Raw genomic sequence first — 21,156 nt, 5'->3', positions numbered from 1 at the left:
AATCATCAGCTGACGCGACGGGGTCGCGAGTCTAAAACTAGTCGGGCTACCCCGATAAATACGCGGTAAACCGTTGCATCATTTAATAATGAATCAGTCTTACGATAGTTATTATAAAAATAATGTATTTAATACTTTATGGTGTAACTAATTGTTGCTGAGCCTAAATAAAATAAAAATAAAACATTCAAGTCACTTTTTTAGTCGTCCCTCGCCGTTTTTACCATACAACAATTATTTTATACACATTTTTCAGAAATCGAAAAGACCTCGGTACTGGGATTCGAACTTACGACCTTTGTTTGACAGTCCAACTATCATACCTCTAGGCTACCTTGCCATGACAAACGATAAGGGAAAACCAACCGTGCCGTCCAATTGCAGTCGGCGTGCAGTCTTGTGACGGTTGGTTTGCTGTTCTATTGCAGTCGTGTCAACTGCATCCGAACAGCAAGTTTGCAGTTGGATTGCAGTTGAAATGCGGTTCGTCTGTTTAGACCCTAACTGTTCGTGTTGTATGACAAAACATAAGTATAGAATTAAAACGGATATTCAATAGTGTGTGGACGTGATGTCTGTCTGTCCATTGCTATAATTATGTATGAATTAGTGTCAGCAAACGGAAATCAGACATCGGAGTAATGAGGTACAGACTTTATATAAACTACTGGCTTTTCGCCCGCGGCTCTTTCGATGTCGGTTATATCGCGTTTCCAAGAGAACTTTTCAAAAGACCGGGATAAAAACTATCCTATGTTCTTTCTCAAGGTCACCTCTATCTCTTTACCAAATTTAAATCAGTTCAGTGGTTTAGACGTGAAAGCGTAACAGACAGACAGAGTTACTTTCGCATTTATAATATTTGTAGGGAAGTAGGTATTGGTTGCGCGCGACTTCACCCGCGTGGCTACTAGCTGTTGCCGTCCCGTTGTAAATCAAAAATGATCTCACGGGAACATGAAATCGGGATAAAAACTATCCTATCTCTTAATTCTGGTTATAAACTATCTGTGTATCAAGTTTCGTCTAAATCCGTTCAGTGGTTTTTGCGTGAAAGAGGAACAAACATCATCATTCACTAGGATAAGCTAGGATTTTATTATTAGTTTTTGAGTTCAAAGATTTTGTGTCCGTTTCTGTAACATATTTAATTACTGCTCTACTCCTATTGAGGATAGCGTTATAGTTTATCTTTATATTCTATAGCCTTCCTCAATAAACGGGCTATCTATTTTTTTTTATCGTACTATTACTTCCTGTGAAAAGAAAACCTAATCAGACAGTAAAAATACACTTTATGTATATGAAAACATCAACTAAATGGCTACCACAGTTTATGAGATCTAACCTGGTGGCAGACGGACAGTCAAACAGCGAACATTCCGCACCCAAAGAGAGAAAACGAACCTTAAAAAGGCGTTTTTAAGAACACGCAAATTATATTTTTCCATACCGGGGATCGAATTCGCAACACGTCGAACCCAGCATCATTTACGTGGTGACCTATAAATGATAAACGCGGACAACATCACATACATTGTTCTGAACCCAAAGTAAGTTGCTAAAGCACTTGTGTTATGGAATTCAGATACAACGGAGGTACCCCAAACACCGAGACCCGAGACAATGTAGAAAATTGAATATTTACATTGACCCGACCGGGGATCGAACCCGGGACCTCAGAGCTAGCGACACCTTGAACCGGTATGTACGCCACTCGACCACGGAGGTCGTCTATACCAATAGGCTATAGATTCTGCTACATACCGTGGCTTATACCCAAATTAAGCCACGCTCACTAAAAACCCAGATTTTCCAGCCAAATATTTCAGTCCATTCAAGTCTAAACGACTCCTTACAACCATATCTAGATGCTCACATACCTAGAACGTTTTTATGCTAAAAAAGCAAGTATTTTAGCATTACAAAACATGCTAGCAAACACGCAACGAATACGTATGTAATTAAGCACATCCTGCGACAAATTAGAAGCAGGAAATTTAACGATTATCGGAACAAAAAACGTGTTACGAAAATGGACCTTATCGCCTAAGTATTATGAATGGTAATATCACTTTTAGGCAAGACTTTGGTGAGGGTCCGCTGTCGGTACATTACCAGGGTGTATAGTTACCGGCACGGATCTTGAGCGCTCGGCGGAAAAGTGGGGATCGCTTTGCACATCTATACTCTATACTAATATATAAAGCTGAAGAGTTTGTTTGTTTGTTTGTTTGTTTGTTTGAACGCGCTAATCTCAGGAACTACTGGTCCAAATTGAAAAATTCTTTTTGTGTTGAATAGACCATTCATCGAGGAAGGCTTTAGGCTATAAACCATCACGCTGCGACTAATAGGAGCGAAGATACAATGGAAAATGTGAAAAAAAACAGGGCAGGTATAAATCATAACTTTTATTATTATCTTACCCACGGGGACGAAGTCGCGGGCAACAGCTAGTCGTTAAATAAAACGCCAATCAATTGTGCGTACTCGTCGTTTTGAGGTGCATGCCGTGACTGCAGCGAAGAACGAATTTCAACCAACCACGAGTGACGGCTATGACGCGATGCGCTGCGGGACAATCACTGCACTTGAGTCCGCCCCGCGCCTCACTTTATACCGCTAAAGGGATACAAACAATCACTTCTGCGCAGGTCAAGGTCAGCGCTCAAGATCCATGCCGATAACTATACCGTATGAACCGAGTGTATAAGTAAGGCGAAATGTTCAATTAACTGGATTTTTTGTTGCTACTATAAGAAAAAATACCTACTAAAAATATCAATCGAAGTTAAGTAACGATTGTTACGGTCAAAAATTTGATAGGTGACAATTTTTTCGTGCGAGTTTGTTTTTTTTCTTTAGCCTACTTGTACGGAACCGACGTTATAGCGAGTCAGAGTCGCACTTGACCGTTTTGTTTATCATATTCTTATTTAAATAAATAAATAATGCAAAAACTGAAACATTGACGAAATATTTAAATATCTTTTCTTTAATAGGACGTTTGAGTTGCAGCCTTGTGGAGTAGTTACATGCAAAGCGAAGAAAAACTAACAAAAATCATCAATTCGCAGAGAATTCGTTACGGTCATAGGAATCTATGCCAAGGGCTGAAGAATGAACCAGAGAGAATAACAAAAGATTTTTTTACACTAAAAAATACAGATAAAAAATATTAGATTTAAAACGTCTAAAAAGTCACGTTTTTAAATGTCGTTTCGCTTCGTTCAAATTTTATCAAAATCAGTCCAACCGTTTTTATAGTTGTAAATTGCATTTTCATCGGGTTTGAAGCTACCCTGAGAATTTCAGCCTGCTAGCTTATCGGAGCTTAACAAAATAATTGGAAATTCATTATATTAACAGTGAGTGTTCCGCCCCATACGGAATACCATAACATTTTTAGTCTTTTTATCATAATTTACAACTAACTTATTTAAAACATTGCCCTTTGGGGGTGGATTTCAAACAGCCAGTCCGCCATCTTGGGGAGGCCGCCATATTGCATTTGTAATGACGTTTCTTAGCAAATGTTCGTGCTAGGGGTACCTACTGGTTATAAACTAACTGTGTACCAAGTTACGTTTAAATCCGTTTAGTAGTTTTTTACAATATTAGTAGCATGTTTTTTATAACTTCGTCTGTTCATACATATTTACAAAGACTCTTTCAGCTAAAACTCAACAGCTCTCCGTATTTAATCAAAGCACGTTCTTATACTCCAATATGATAACCACAGTCCACTCGTAGATTTCTTATCTCTTTCAGATAAGACTAAGGATGAAAACTTTACTGATTTTGTGTGATAACAAGTAACCTTGAACAGTATTTGATTTTTATCTATTTATTTCTAGGTAAGAAATGTACATGGATATTTCATAGTGTGATTCATTTTCTTAATCTTTTAACATGCTTTTATTATAATAGGGATGATGTCATTTTTTGCAGTGTCCGTCTTGTAGTTTTTTGTATAATAATGGATACGTATTTTTTAATTTGTCCCGCAAACATAAATTGGCCAAATTACAGTGAATGAAACTTGCGCGTGACGTCACGATTGAGTATAAATTTTACACTATCGTTACGTCACAAGCCCCCTCTCCTAAACTTTAAAGCAGTTAATCTTTGTCAATTCTAGTTTTCCTGAATAAGGAAAAAATACGTGTCTCATACTTTTCAATTATCTAACTGAGGGACTAATGTGATTTTTTCTTTTTATACCCAGTCATCATCGATATTTAAGTTACACTTGTAACTATGTAAGAACATCTTGGAAACTTAATTTGAACTAATTCTCGGTCTTCGATTAGGATGTAACTTTGCACACAGAGTTCAGACACACAGGAAAGATTTTATCCCTATTAAATGTTCCAGTGGCAGCAGTTTCAATTTGTACGGGACCTGAACTACAAACAATCTGCAAAAGTGAGTGTATTAAACCTCGGGGGGAAAAAAATAATTAGACACATTGGTACTTTTTTTTATAAAAACTATCGCGAGACTGATTCATTATTAAATGATGTAACGGTTTACTCACGCGTATTTATCGGGGTAGCCCGCGGCAGGATCGCGGGACGAACTGTTCGAGTTCAACTCGCGATCCCGCCGCGTCTGCTCATGATTAAGGACTCCGGTTGGGTCCCAAACTAGTCAGGCGATCCCGATACATACGCGTGAGTAAACCGTTACATCATTTAACATTGGTACTTGCTTGAATTAGAATCGAACTTGAACATTTAGCAAACAAATCAAAACAACAACGACAGACCAAGGTTATGTTATAAATGAAGGCTCTGTGCATGGATGTCAACGAGGCACTTAACAAAAACGGAACAGTCTACACATAGGTAAAGATAAAATTGGAGTGTCTGTCTGTAGTTAAAATAACAGTTTTATTTACATGCATATGAATAATTATGGTTACACCACAGCTGACGAAAAAGAGGATTTTTTTACGCAAACAACGTTTCAATTGTTTTAATGTTATCAATATTTTATATGTAATATTAGTAACATGTCAGATAAAATAAAAATTGCAGGAAAACATGATAAGTTCCTATTTCGTTTCGATTGTGACAAATATGCTGAAATATTTTTAGGATTTGTATAAAAACCCTAAGACATTACTATGGGTCCGCTGAATTTCTAGCTTAAACTGTGTAGGTATATTGGAAAGGAACTGGTCAAGAGCGAGACGGACTCCCAACAATAAGGGTTCCGTACAGCAAAAAAATTAAATTTAAGACATAAAATATATCAACCAATCAAATTTATAGACCTTACCAATCGTTATTTAACCTTGATTATAATTTGTTGTGACAGAAACAGATGTAACGTTTTACTCACGCGTATTTATCGGGGTAGCCCGACTAGTTCGACTCGCGATTCCGCCGCGTCTGCTCATGATTAAGGACTCCTGTTGGGTCCGAAACTAGTCGGGCTACCCCGATAAATACGCGAGAGTAAACCGTTACATCATTTAATAATGAATCATTCTCACGACAGTTACTATCAAAATAGAATTAAATCATCTGTAAACATTTCAACTGTTTGACTACCACGGTTCATGAGATATAGCTTAGTGACAGACGGACAGTCAGCACATTCAGCGAAACAATAGAATCTCAATACTCAATATTTTTATTGTACTCCATATGTTAAATAATATAAGTATAGTACACTATGGACCCTGTAGGGCACGGCAATGTAGAAGAGAGGAGGATGCTAACTTTATTTAGATTATGTATCACACATTATTTTATCTCATTTCACTCTATGCGTACGGAACCCTAAAAAGCGTAATACTAAACTTTCTAATCAAGTATTCGTTAATAAAACACCACAAATGGAATGTTTTTAATCATACTCTTTAATTAAAACGACGATAAGGGTTATTAATTACCCTACTTTCAATTAATGAGAGGGTTACTAGCACGACTTGTTTATTTTTGGGGGTAAGCAGTCGTAAACAAATAGATATTAAAAAACCGAATAGCGCACTAAGGAATATGAGTGGCGTACGCACCGGTCTCAAGATGTCGTTAACTCTGAGGTCCCGGGTTCGATCCCCGGTCCGTTCAATGTAAAAATTCACATTTCTACATCGTCTCGGGTCTGGGTGTTTGTGGTAGCTTCGTTGTATCTGGATTCCATAACACAAGTGCTTTAGCAACTTACTTTGGGTTCAGAACAATGTTGTCCGCATTATTCAAGTCACATGTATAAGACACCCATACTCAGGACAAGCATTCGTGGATCACACAAATGCTTGTCCTACGAGATCGAACTAACAAGTCGCGCTCAGTGGGTTTGGCGTGGTGACATATATTATGACATTCCTTAATGCTGGAGACGTTTATAAAAATAAACAAAAAGCATACTGGTCACTGTCATAAATTTTATTGTTGAATCATTTTCTTCTACAATTAATTTAGTTTTTCTTTAGCTTTTTTGTACGGGATCCTCAATGTTGATCGTCTAAAGGAGCCACTACACTGGTCCATTGTGTCAGGCAAAATAATATTCCCTATATTAAAAAGGCGACGATGCTGGTCGGTAACAGACGGGCTAGTCAGGCATGGTCCCATACTTTTTAATACAGATAATATTTTTGCCGGACATGTTCATAGCATGTTCATGGTATGGAACGGTGAGTGGGCAGTAGCCTTAAATCATTAAGCTAAGTACCAGTGTTTTACAAGGAGCGACTGTCTATCTGACCTCCTCAACCCAGATACCTGGGCAACACGATACCACTTAGTTAGATGGCATTATTTTTTATTTATAATGGGTGGGAAATAAGTGTAGAAATAATGTTTATCAGAAACATATTTCCTTTATCCTGTTTTTATCCTTTTCAATATTTTTGTTTAATTGGTAGGTTTTTAATTAAGCAAAGTCATTTGTGGATTTTCCTATATCTTGTTTACCTAGGTATAGGAGGTCAGATAGGAAGGCGCTCCTTGTAAAACACTGAAAGTACTTAGCTGAATCCAGTTGTAATGCCCTAATATTTATAATGTCGTTTTACACGACTTTTAGTATCTAGACTAAAAAATACCACCTAACAGAGTGTGTATGTGTCAACTAGGTAGAAATATATACCTAGGTAAACAAGATATAGGAAAATCCACAAATGACTATGCTTAATTAAAAACCTACCAATTAAACAAAATATTGAAAAGGATAAAAAGAGGATAAAGGAAGTATGTTTCTGATAAACATTATTTCTACACAAATAAAAAATAATGCCCTCTAACTACGGGGTATCGTGTTGCCCAGGTAACTGGGTTGAGGAGGTCAGATAGACAGTCCCTCCTTGTAAAACACTGGTACTTAGCTGAATTCTGTTAGACTGGAAGCAGACCCTAACATAGTTGGGAAAAAGGCTTATCATATTTGAATGGTATTATTCAGTAATACAGACATCATCAAGCATGGTGGAGTGATGCTTTGTACAACATGGCTGTGCCTGGCAGAAGCTGGATGCGAGCAGTCGAAGATAGATCTCAATGGCGTTCAATTGGAGAGGTCCATATCAAGCAGTGGATGAATATGGGCTGATGATGATTCAATAATCACTTAATATTCAAAGACAAGCCAAAAGCCGAATGCTTCTATAATAAATTTTATCAATATTTATTCACCAATTTTCATGAAGTAGAAAGACCTACAAATATACAAACAATGCCTTTATATTTTTAATCCCATAGACAAACAAACTTTTTTGTTATTATTATAACAAGCTCCCACATGAATAATAATGTTTTACATATTACTTAGCCACACCTTTTTACCCTGTATTTACATATACCCTAATTACTATAGAAATCCCTAAAGATTACTCAAAGTCATTGTATAATAATATGTTTAATGGCAAACTCCAGTTATTATTCAAATACGATTTCTGTGAATTTAAATGAAAGAGTTTCCAACCAAAATTGTATATGAGATAGACCCTGGTGAGAGACTGATGGACAGCAAACCCTTAGTAATAAATCCTTAAATAATAGGTATATGTTTTACCATACAATACAATCACTACCTTTTTTTCAATAAATAATTGATTTCTTGGTCAATTCTTATAGAGTTAAAAATATAAATCTATAATTCAAATGTAATATATTATGGACTATCCAATTGGGCACTGGTAATCCCAACATACATCCTTTACTTTCAAGTCATTAATGCAGCATGTAATGATAAATACATAATTAAGTTGCTTAGTTAAAATGACAAATGTGTAATTACTCAGTTGAAACAAACAAATAAATAATTCAAGACATTTATAACAAATTAGATATTAGCTTAGTTTTTTTGTGTGATTTGAAAGGAAAGACATTAGAATACTCTACTATTTCAAAGGCACACACTTTCTAATGACAGTTAAAAAAACAATTCTGTTATTTTTTTAAATAATAGGAAGACGCAAAAGTAACTATGTATTCAACCAAACCAAAAAATTAAAAAATAAACAAGTTATTAATGTTGTTGACATCAAAAACTGCACATGTCAAAATAATGTGTTTTGAAACTGTTTCCGAGATTTAATGAATAAATTTTAATTAACAACTGTTGTAATTGACATGAGAATAGAGCCATAAAATAAAATGCGCATAAATCTGTGTCGTCGCGATTACGAAAACAAGTTCGACATTAGAAACCATTAATATTCATGGAAAATCTATGACACACTTATTATTACAACATTATACAACGAAACTTGTTTACTTACCATTCAAATAAACATGCTTTCCCTCCAGATTCAGTCACAAATAAACTCACACAAACTGTTATGATATTACGTAAAAATATATCAAAAGATTTATTTTTTTAATTTATTTCACAATATGCACAGGTAAACACACAGCACTGCTTTCTTTCCACGCTAATAATGTATAAAAACTGTTATGCGACACTAAAACAACTGTATAAAATAATTTTACTCAGTTATTATTGATTGATTCGGTGAGAATGAAAAATACAGTTTTATTATTGTGATTTTTATGTTATCGTTTGCTTTGAGGGTATTGTGTTGTGTTTATTATTCATCTGGCGTCTATTTTAGGCCGTGCAGTCAGTCACATGATGGTAATTAAGTGAATAAACAGTTTTAAATTGAATAAAAAGTCGATACAGGCCACTACGAAGCAAGTGGCAAAATATGTGGTAGGTATTTTTCGACCTACTTTCCGTAGTATGATATTGACAGTTATAATTCAGTGCGGCCATGTAAATTTGGACCATTTTCCTACCATTTTTTTATTTATGTTGTAGATTAAAAGTTAGCAATTGGAATAATACGGATATTTTACAGAAAAATATAAGTAAAGATTTATTATAGCTACCGGCGATTAAATGTAGAACACAATGGAAGCTACCAGCAGCTGTTTCTATAGACCTAATCGTTCCCGTGTAACATTGAATTACAGATACAATCCTAATACCTATATTAATCTTTACGTCTATAATAATATTACAAAGAAAAAAGTTCACTTTATATTGTTTTTATGTATAGCCCAGTAATAATAAGCTCTAGAAGTACTAAACTAATTAAAAAAACATTGATTAATATAAAACCTTTGGGGAAAACAGGCTATAATATATCTCTTTATACTCTTGTTGATGCATTGTTACAAAAAAGGGGACAAATAATCACATCTGTGTATCTCTGTAAAAAAAAGTTCACAAAACAAGTCCGCGAGGTTTTTTTCTAAAACGATACAATTTTTTAACTTATCGAAATAAATGTTAAGCATTATAAAAGATATTTTGGACAAATATCCCATTTCACATATTTTAATCACAGGAAAATCCTTGGGAAAATAATTGTAACCACGCGGACGGAGTCACGAGCAACAACTAGTGTGTAAAATATTGATTGTGATGGATCAGGTAATCCATTACTTTAATAAAATAACTAAATTAGTATGAAAATTGAATAGTAGTAACACCGTTCAACTTGTCAATTACGTTCCTTTGGAAGCAGAAAACCTCATTCATGTTCCTGTTTCCTGGTCAGATTCCTTGTAGAATTGAAATATAAATATTGGTTATTAAGAAGTGTCAAAATGTAATTACACCTTAAACGTAGAATTCACAATATCAATTTCGGATCAATTAAATCTAAAAACACACAGCCATATATAAATAATTCAGTATTAAAACTGGGACTTCAGTATACTGAAATGGACCTCGCTCGACCTTCGTGATTTGCTTCGACCAATGACATTTAATCATTTACCTACCTACTTGAAAAAAGTTGATTCATTCACTTGAGATATCAGTGTTATTGAAATTAAAAGAAAAATCCGTGTAAATAACATATAAAAAACCTATGTTATATTAAAAACACAAAATGGCAACGACGGCGGACGTGCGATCGCTGTTTGAGGCGAAACTAAAAGAAACTCCATCGGACTTCCATCCATCAGATTTGGAACGAGCGAGAGACGACAAATATCTCAAAAGGGTGCTCCAACATCAAGAACATGACGCTAAAAGTGCGGCAGACATGTTATGGGACATATTAACATGGAGAAAATCTGTCGGCGCGAGCGATATCAACGAATCAAACATTCGCATGGATTATGTGAACGAAGGTATGTTTTTCCCCCGCGGCCGAGACGTCGACGGGTGTCTCCTACTCATATTCAAGGCTAAGATGCATGTCAAAGGTCAAAAAGACTACGAAGAGCTGAAAAAAATCATGATTTACTGGTTCGATCGAGTAGAACGCGAGGAGAATGGGCAAAAAATAACAATGTTCTTCGACATGGACGGGAGTGGTCTCGGGAATATGGATATGGAGCTCGTTAAGTATTTAATCACATTATTCAAACTTTATTATCCATATTTTCTTAACTATATCGTCATATATCATATGCCTTGGGTCCTGTTAGCTCCCTTCAAAGTTGTCAAGACTCTTCTACCAGCAAAAGCTGTTGAAAAAATGAAGTTTTTAACTAAAGATTCGTTGAAGGAGATTGTAGCGCCAGAACAAGCGTTAAACTGCTGGGGAGGTAAAGATAACTACGTATTTGAGTTTATTCCGGAGAATAAATCAAATTCGACACCGAAGAAGGTTACGTTCGCTGAACAAGGGGACGGACAACATTCTCCTGGTGAAATGCTGCGTCTTGTTCCCAACGATACAATCATCTTTAAAAACGATAATGATGAGATATCCGGTCAGTTTACGATCACTAATATGGATGACAGTGCGGTGTCATTCAAAATCAGGACAACTGCTCCGGAGAAGTTCCGTGTCAGACCAAGCTCTGGGTGTCTAGCCAGCGGTTCATCACAAACTGTACTCATCGTAGTCCAACCGGGTATCCAGCTAACCGCTGTCACTAAAGACCGTTTCTTAGTCATGTCTATACAGATACCGAAAGTAGATTTAACACCGAAAGAATTAACAGAAATCTGGCAAGCATCAACGGTAAGCAAAACGGATGAATACCGTCTAAAATGTCAATTCCCCCAACAAATCACACCGAGAAACGGAACAGTGACAGACGGTAAGATAACAGAGAAACCAGAGTCTGTGAGCAATACGTTGCAGAATCTAGAAAGGAACTACGCTAGCTTACACCGTGACATGAAACAATTGAAATGGATGCAGTTTATAACGTTGACGATGACCGTATTGGTTGCTGTGCTCGGTTACCTGTTATATGAAAATGTCAGTGAAGAGAACAAGTACTGTGAACGCTTGTAGCCCATGGACATAGTGGCATTCGTTGCCACTTTCAAATTCGACCTTTTAATGGCGATTTTTATATTACTGCTAATTATTAATATTGTTTTATATGTTATGTATAGTCAGTTGGTTTTTAAACTAAGCATTTTGTATGTTAGCGGGTAGGTTTAACATTAAGTTGCACTTTTGAGGTTAATTGTATTAATATATCTCAAGTTTTCATCTTTCCATAGTCAAACACAGCCGTCTGGTCCCAAAAAAGATAGAGGCTAAAATAATCAGAAAAAAAATTCTTTCACACAACGCCATCTAGTCTCAAACTAAGCAAAGCTTGTATTATGAGTACTAGACAACTGATAAACATACTTATATGTTTCTAGATACGTACATAATTAATATTTAGTTTGTCATGGGTAGGAATCGAACTCACGACCTTTCCTCAGCATCTTTACACCAATATTCTACTTATTTTATTTTTTGTTAATTGATTTCTATCACCTCATATTATTATGCACAAAACTGGCACAAAAAGTCATTTTCAAACTCAAAATAAACAATAGTTATACGATATAAATTTAAAAACATATACTTATTAAAAACTTATCTTCAACATAAACATACATTCCAATTTATTACTTTTAAATTGTGAACCGCGGATTTTCTGCACAAATATTGCCTCATTGAGTTTGACGACCTCCGTGGTCGAGTGGCGTACGCACCGGTTTCAAGGTGTCGCTAGCTCTGAGGTCCCGGGTCCGATCCCCGGTCGGGTCAATGTAAAAATTCATATTTCTACATTGTCTCGGGTCTGGATGTTTGTGGTACCTTCGTTGTATCTGAATTCCATAACACAAGTGCTTTAGCAACTTACTTTGGGTTCAGAACAATGTATGTGATGTTGTCCGCATTTATTTATTTTATTGAGTGCCTCTTAATTGAGTTGCAAAAATCCAACCAGAACGACAAACAAACGAGAAAAGTGAGTGTTTAAAAACGTTGGCAAATGTCCTTCAAAATTTGAGATTTATTAGTACGATTAAGTTATTATTTATATTAATACGTGAATTGAGAAACAAGTTTAATATATAAATAGATGTTCTATAAGTTTTCCACATGTTTAAAAATAAGATTGATGTGTGGAAGTATGATAGTGCACTACACGGCATAGGGCCTTCTCTTTTCCACAATGATTAAGATTCGGGTCGGTTGAACTATTAACTAAAGTTTACAAGTATATTAGAGACAATTGATACAAAAATAACCTTGCTTGCGATGCGAATATGCACGTTAATTTGTCGAGTTAAGGTTGAATTTGCTACGTCAAATGCTTTTGATTTTGCTTATGTGAGGCAACGGTTTACTCACGCGTATGTATCGGGGTCGCCCGACTAGTTTCGGACTCAACCGGAGTCCTTAATCGTGAGCTGACGCGGATTAGATTTCGCTCGTCAAACGCGTTCGACAACTCCAGTTGGTTTCGAAACTAGTCGGGCGATCCCGATAAATACGCGTGAGTAAACCGCTGTATCATTTAATAATGAATAATTCTCCCGATAGTTACTATAAAAATATATTTTTAATACGTCAGCAAATAACACATTTACATAGCGTGTCGTGTTTGTTTGAAAAACACGAGACCCGCATTAAGAAATGTAAACCTTGCGTCGCGGGGGCTTCACAAACATTCAAGTCACATGCACAAGACACCCAGACTCAGGACAAGCATTCGTGGATCACACAAACGCTTGACTTTCAAGGGTTGAATTGGCGACACACAAGTTTAGCGTGGTGACCTCAACCACTCGGCTATCCGTGCAGTTAAAATCTTATATAATGCGAGTATATCAATATATAGAAAGTATAATTTAGTTATCGGGAGCATTTCTTTAACCATTCTAATTTATTCGCATTTAATGATATTTAAAACAATTGTTTATTAAGAAGTCAAAAATGTATAGATTTAAAAAATCTAAATACCCACGTTTTTAAATGCCACTCCATTCCAGTTATCAAAATCGGTGAAGACGTGTTTATAGTTGTAAATTGTATTGTCATCGGTTTTGAAGCTACCCTGAAAATTTCAGCCTGCCAGCTTATCGGGAAGTGCCTCAAAATTGAGTTGCAAAAATCCAACCGGAACGACAAACAAACAAGAAAAGTGAGTGCATAAAAACGTGGGAATAGTCGGTACTATTGAAGTTTTAATTTATTTCTGTATAGGCTTTAGAATTATAATTAATATTGTCAATTTAAGAAACTTCCTTTCTATTATTCTTTAAATTATAGTGTGGAGGAATTATTAAGTATATTATTACCCGATTTTAACAAAAAGTGGGTAGTGTTGTTTTGATATTTCATGATTGGTTAACTTTTTCTATTATATTTGTCCCACTGCTGGGCAAACAGCAAGGGAAACCTGTTTTACTGTCTCTCTTAAGAGCCCTTTAGAACAAACTCCTTGAAAAGGATTTTTGACTTATAATAAGTAATATTTCTTAATTTATTAAAGAGGGAATAATGATTTAGATTAATGGTAGGAGAAGGGTAGTTTTAAATGCAAATCATTCCTTGATTAAATTATTAGATTTTAAGTGTGTATAAATGTTTAACTAAACACTGATTAGAAATTATTTAGACAGCGCGAGATATAAACGCTTGTTGTTATACATTGATTTGACGGGCCTGTTGGTCTAGTGGTTAGTGACCCTGACTGCTATACCGGAGGTCGTGGGTTTAATTCCCGCCCAGGACAAATGTTGTGCGATGAGCTTATTTGTTCTGGTGTCTGGGTGTAATTTATCTATAATATGTATGTATTTAGAAATATATAAGTAAGTTTATCAGTTATCTGTCCCAGGATATATAATATTGCTGGCTATTTATACATAGCTTTTGATACCATATCTGCTCGGCCCCGCAGTGTATTACAACTCGCGCGTTATTTCTCGCTACGTCCATGAATATAATACGGTGGACTTGGTTATCTAAAAATGTATTCAAATGTACGTTGTTCGTCCGCGATTGACTCCTAAACTACTGAACAAGTTTTAGTTAAATTTGCACGCTGTGCAGTTTGATTCGACTTAAAAGATTTTTTGAACATGTTTATATAACTTTAAAATTTTGAGTTATATTTGTACATTGGTACTTCCCTGCGTTGGAATCAAACCTACAACTTCAACGTATTCAGACAGAAACAAACATATGTTTAAATATGTCAAAAAATCTAACAATTACCAGTCCAACGTATTATAAGAGAAATCAGTGAAAAAAAACTGCTTATTTAAAAAAAGTGATACAAAAATGAAAAAATGCCTTCAAAAATTATTATTGCAAAACTATTAGAGAGAGGGTAGGTTTAATTTCTTCTTAGTCTATAGCGTTTTATTAAAAAAAAGCACGTGTTGTCATCAAACGATGTTTAATTACATTTAAAAGGTTACCGAGACTGAATATCTTTGACTTAAACCTTAGAATCGCGTTTTTAACCGTTAACGCCATTTTGAAAATTATGTCAAAAATTAATAGATTTAAATAATCTGAAATCCCACGTTTTTAAATATCACTCCATTAAAATTTTATCAAAAGCGGTCCAGTCGTTTTTATAGTTGTAAATTGCACTGTCATCGGGTTTGAAGCTACCCTGAAAATTACAGCCTGCTAGCTTATCGGGAAGTGCCTCAAAATTGAGTTGCAAAAATCCAACCGGAAGGACACAAGAAAAGTGAGTGTATAAAAACGTGGGAAAATGAGACTGTTGAAGTTTTTTGTGAATTTTTAATTTTTTACTGTGATCTTTTGAATTGAATTGCATCAGTGTTTACCTTCAAACGGTTAGACAAACACGTAATCCCTACTAATATTATAAATGCGAAGGTAACTCTGTCTTTCTGTCTGTTACGCTGTCACGTCTAAACCACTGAACTGATTTCAATGAAATTTGGTACAGAGATAGAGTTGACCTTGAGAAAGAACATAGGATAGTTTTTATCTCGGACTTTTGAAGAGTTCTCTTGGAAACGCGATATAACCGACATCGACGCGGGCGAAGCCGCGGGCGAAAAGCTACTGTAAGATAAATATGTTAGATCGTATCGTTTCCTATTAAGATCTACAAATTAACACTTGCCTACGTATAGTGTATAATATGGTTAGCACAAAAATTGTCCAACAAAACATAGGTTTACGATCTGTCAAAAATTATTCAAAGTGTGTTTAATATTGTCTCTACATACACCGTGATTTTTTAGTCGTCTTACAAAAGCAGCCCAGTTCATGTATCCAATGACTAGAACACGTTCACGGTATTTATGAGATCTGAGTAAATTTAAAATGCAATTTTTATTCAATATTATGATGCAATTCGTAGTTTTTTAGACACACAGCTCTGTTGCGAGCGCGGTCCGAGCCTTGTAACGATGGGGCGCGGGCGGCAGCGTTCTTATCATTTTTAAGAGTATATTTCAGATTTCTCTTGTTTAATTTTTCTTCGTACTTATTATCTTAGTTGATGATAAAAAAATAATAATCGCGCCTAGGGGTATTTTACGTCGGATACATGAACTGGGCTCCTTTTGTAAGACGACTAAAAAAATAACCGTGTATATTGAATAAAATTCCATTGAAACAATTCCGTTTTACCAGGTACCCTATTCCGCTATTTACAATGGCCGATGTATGAATGGAAATAGGATTAAATTTGCCATTATTCGTATTATCCTAAAAATTTTGCTAAATTAATAATTGTAAATTCATTGTATTCACCGTGAGTGTTTCGCCGCTTACTGAATTTCCAATTATTGTTGGAAAAATACTTAGGAGAATCGAAAAGTGTAATTTTAATCCTATTTTCCATTCAATCATCGGATTGTAAATACCGGAATTGGGAGCTAGGTCGCTACAAGGCCATTTAAAGAAATGACATCATTGACAAGTCAAAGTCACGTCACTTGTCGAAAAGTATATTTCATACATTAGAAGTTTTCTGTACTAATGCGATGTCACATTATTTTAGAGCAGCGGGACTTTTGTAAATCTGATATTACATAGATAGATTTTTGATGCTGACTGTATTTACATATTTGTGTTATATAAAACGGGGTAAATAGAATTTAGTTTGGGGGGGTCGAATGCTTTTTTACGTAAAAAAATCTGAAACAGAAATATTTTATTAAAATGCTTTAGAATCTTCATTTAATAATTTATTTTGTCTCGGAAAGTGTCGAAATCTTTATAAAAGAGTCCGTGTAACCGTCAAATACGATTGAAGGAAAAGATTTTTCAAAAGAACAAGTTGATTTGTTTTTAAACTATCTATTGACAAAATCAAAAATATTTAAAAACCGTATGGTAGAGAAACGTGACGCCATATTACCGTAACTGACTTACGTTGCATTGTCGTCCAGTCAACCTCCTAGTCGCGTCTAAAGAACGTTTTACTTAAAAAACTGTTTTTACATCCACCCCGAAAATTCCTATATTTACCCTATTTTCATCATCATCTCAGCCTATAGCTGTCCACTGCTGGACATAGGCCTCTCCATATGTTCTCCAGCGCGACCGATGCATTGCCACCTGCATCCAACGAGACTTAGCGGTTTTCACCCATTTTACCGTTGTGTTAATTAAACATCTTTTGTATGTCAACCTTGTAAAATATGGCTATAAATATATAAAGTAGTAACACTGCGATATAAAAACCAAAATAATGTATATTTAAGTGAAATGTTATAAAGATGTGAATCATCAGAATTAAAATTCGAGATTTGGTAGAAATTTTTGTGTTTTCTTTATAATTGTTACCTGTTCCACTTGTTTAGGAGCCACTGTCTTGAAAACTGTCTGTCTGTATGGCACCAGGTTGTATATCACTGCGAGAGTGATCTCGTGACTCTGGCTAAAGCAGTAGAAGGGGCCCGGGGTGGTTTTGGTCGATGGGAGTCCGACATATCCCCACGCCGAGCCCTCGACGTGGGTTGAAGTCATTAGCGTTTCACCCCGGAGAAAAAAGGGTGCAAGTCATAAACCGTTAGATCTAGAAATGAAATGAAATTTCTGTAAGTAGGATATATCATAAATTTTACATGTCTTCTTTTTTTGAGAAAGCTGGAGTCGACATTTCCTATCTGACCACCCTGAGAAGAAATTTCGAAACAAACTCAAGGGTCGCAGTCTCTTGAAGTTCAGACAATTTCATTGCGAATAGAAATGCATGGCATTTCTTTGGACTGGCCTTTTGATGAAAGTACCAGATCGATCTGATCAAGGGAAAAAGAGATAGATAGGTTTATATTGCACAGATGATGTATTTATGTTGCCGCTAAAACAAATACTGAAAGAAGATCGATTTACCTATTTATTTACGAATCTAGTTTAGCTCTTTCCGCGGATCGGCCGCCGGGTAGTACCGTTTATTTGCCAAACCCACCATGACCCAAACTCCGTAATCATCCATTGTTCTTACCTATGTTGGGAGCATACGCTGACAGAGTTTCAGCTTTTTTTAAATAAGGTGATCTGGGGTCCATGGGCTCTTACTCTGGTGGTTATTAATAAGGTGTATTCTTTGTTGGAGATCCCAATTGAATAAATAAATAAATATTGAATGATGTGATAAAATGAATAATACTTTTTCAATATTTTTTGAAATATATTAACGGACTATAGCGATGCATAAAATACCCATGTACAAAATATGTAGGTATGTAGCATTATTTATGTCTACAATAAAAGAAATAAATGTTTATTTAAATAAATCAAATATGCGTTTTGAAAACATTTCTCAGCTTTCTGACTGGCATACAAGCAAATAACAGGATAGATTTTGACACTCGCTTGCCTAATCGTATCGTTGTTTGTCGCACGCCAATTCATTGGTCCATGAAAGCGGTCGTTCACTCCCTAATCCCACGGTTATAACATTCGAATAGACTAGGGATACGTACAGCAAGCTTTTGATAATCTTTATGTACAGATAGCCGAGTGGTTCAGGCCAAACCCACTGAGAGAGACGTGTCGCAGGTTCGATCCCCGCGTAGGACAAGCATTTGTATGATTCTGTGTCTGGGTATCTTTGTGCATGTGACTTGAATGTCTGAGAAATGATAAAGTGAGAGATCGCTACCGACATCTCAGCTCAGAGATCAGCAAAGTTATCGAGGGTTTCTGCGACTACCCTCGCTTCACTATCTGCACTCCAGACTCTTCAATACTTTTACTATGCTACCATAATTTTCTATGATGAGAAAAAATAAAGACAATTTCATCTTTAATCACCATTTTAGCTAAGTGACGTTCTAAAATCTCTACAGTACACATTGCTGGCTGGTGTTGCGACACTAAACGCCGACGGTAACAAATAACGTGGCTTTCTATTGGTAAAAGTATTATCAAAATTTGTTCAGTAGATCCTAAGGTATACCCCTACAACGTCACAAACATAACCTCTTTGGGAAGTACGTTAGTACAGTCTTATTTTTTATTTTCATTCTATTTTCTCTACAAACGTTCTATCACGACCTCAATAAAATAGATAAAACATTTTGTAATAATTACTTCTGTTAATCGTTTTCTTTCGATAAGATAATTTATATTTATTATAATCCCTCACCTGTGCGCTTTGATAATCTTCATAATAAACGATAACTTTATTAATAATGAAAATAACAGAAAACTTTCCAATATGTCCAGGGGAAGTACCACCAATTCTTATTCTATGTCCGTTTTATGAATAACCTTTTAACAGGTCATCGAATTGACCAAATTGATGGCTGAAATTCTACCTAACCTTAGTTTGCCGCAGCGTAGATCGGCGGCCATTTTGTACAACTGAAACATTTTGTTCCAGACTCCTAAAGTTATATGCGCACATATTTATTTCTAAGGTACCATCATCGTCATAAATAGCCCAAAATTCGTCCACTGCTGGACATAGGCTTCCCTAATTGCATGCCATCGAGATCTATCTTCGCCTGCTCGCATCCAGCTCCTGCCATCTAGCGCAGATCATCACTCCACCGTGCCTGAGGACGTCCTACACTACTTTTGCCGAGACGCAGAGGCATTATAATAAAAAAAAACTGTTTTTTTGAGGCAGGATTTTTTTAGGAAATATCATCATCATAAGCCCTAACTCTGCCATTTGCAATGGCCGATGAATGAATGGCAATTGGATTAAATTTGTAATTATTACTATTCTCTTAAGCATTAAACCAAAAAAATAATTAAAAATTAATGGTATTGACCTTTAGTGTACCGTCCCATACCGCATTTTCAATTTTTGTGCAGGAGAAATGCTTAAGAAAATACAAAAAGTGTCTTTTGTGTCTTTTAAGCCAATTTTCATTCATTCATCGGCCATTGTAAATAGCAGAATAGGGGCCCTGGGCATAGGCCTCTCCCATGACCAAGAAATAAAAACCACCATTAAAATAAATAAATTTAATAAAGAAAATATGACATACAAACATTCATAATAACTAGACAATTAAATACAATAATTATTAATTACGTAAAAGTATCTTAAGAAATAACATTACAGTAATATTATAGCAAGGCGTATAAGAGATAGCTATCTATATGTAACGAGACGAGATAAAAAACGTAAACAAGCGGACCGTTACTGAGTTACATTGCGATGGCGAGGGATTATTATCCCTGTCCTTATCACTCGTACGCGCTGTTATGGCGTCAGTTGGTCGACGACAGCTGTCGTTATGTGTTTCGTGGTACAAGAGAGTCAGTACGGCAGTTGTCAACATTTGGTCCGCCATGTTGTGAACAAGTTCATTCCTTAATTTTTGTCAAAATTAAAACTTTATATTAGTTTATTCGAATAAAAATGTCATGAACCCCTGAAAATTTGTTCATATTCTTTATCTCGTCTCGTAGGCCTTACTATATACTTGTATTGCGTTGTCTCGCTTAGACAACCATTATTATATTAAAACGTAACGATAGGCCAGTGTACAATCAAGATATTTATTAACAACGAGTTCATATTTTGATAGTAACTATCGTGAGAATGATTAATTATTAAATGATGCAACGGTTTACTCTCGTATGTACCGGGATCGCCCGACTAGTTTCGGACACAACCGGAGTCCTTAATCATGAGCTGACGCGGCGGGTGAGCAAGTCGAACTCATACCTACACTTGTACCTTGTTGCGAACAAGGGTGGGAAGAGATTCGAAATAATCTACTTATAGTTTGACATTCTCGCTTCTGCTCATGATTAAGGACTCCGGTTGGGTCCGAAACTAGTCGGGCGATCCCGATACATACGTGTGACTAAACCATTGCATCATTTAATAACTATGAGTTCATGTTTTAAACATTATCAATATAATTTTAAATAACCTTAAGAAAATTTGGATTGCAGATTTGTTTTTATCTTATCCAATGTGCGTAATTTTATGAGCCTACAATGGCAATTGAGAGAAACTG

The 21,156-nt window shown here is 35.7% G+C and overlaps 2 protein-coding genes across 2 annotated transcripts in view; one reads left to right on the top strand and one right to left on the bottom strand.

Annotated features, from left to right (window-relative positions):
* The window catches only part of LOC113508906 (alpha-1,6-mannosyl-glycoprotein 2-beta-N-acetylglucosaminyltransferase-like), a 58,936-nt gene extending 49,703 nt beyond the window's left edge, over positions 1 to 9,233 (bottom strand). The window contains 1 exon segment of the mRNA XM_026892076.1: positions 8,741 to 9,233. The gene's annotated coding sequence lies outside the window, so the exon portion shown is untranslated.
* A 975-nt stretch (positions 9,234 to 10,208) lies between these two features.
* On the top strand, positions 10,209 to 13,340 carry LOC113508904 (motile sperm domain-containing protein 2-like). The gene has a single exon (XM_026892075.1). It carries the CDS (start codon positions 10,364 to 10,366, stop codon positions 11,726 to 11,728), a length of 1,365 nt encoding a protein of 454 aa, XP_026747876.1. The 5' UTR covers positions 10,209 to 10,363; the 3' UTR covers positions 11,729 to 13,340.
* The last annotated feature ends 7,816 nt before the right edge of the window (positions 13,341 to 21,156 follow it).

The sequence above is a fragment of the Trichoplusia ni genome, chromosome 3, assembly GCF_003590095.1.
Source record: "Trichoplusia ni isolate ovarian cell line Hi5 chromosome 3, tn1, whole genome shotgun sequence".
In the NCBI taxonomy this organism is placed as follows: Eukaryota; Metazoa; Arthropoda; class Insecta; order Lepidoptera; family Noctuidae; genus Trichoplusia; species Trichoplusia ni.
Note: the sequence above shows the minus strand (reverse complement) of the source record. Positions and strands in the feature narration are given on the sequence as shown.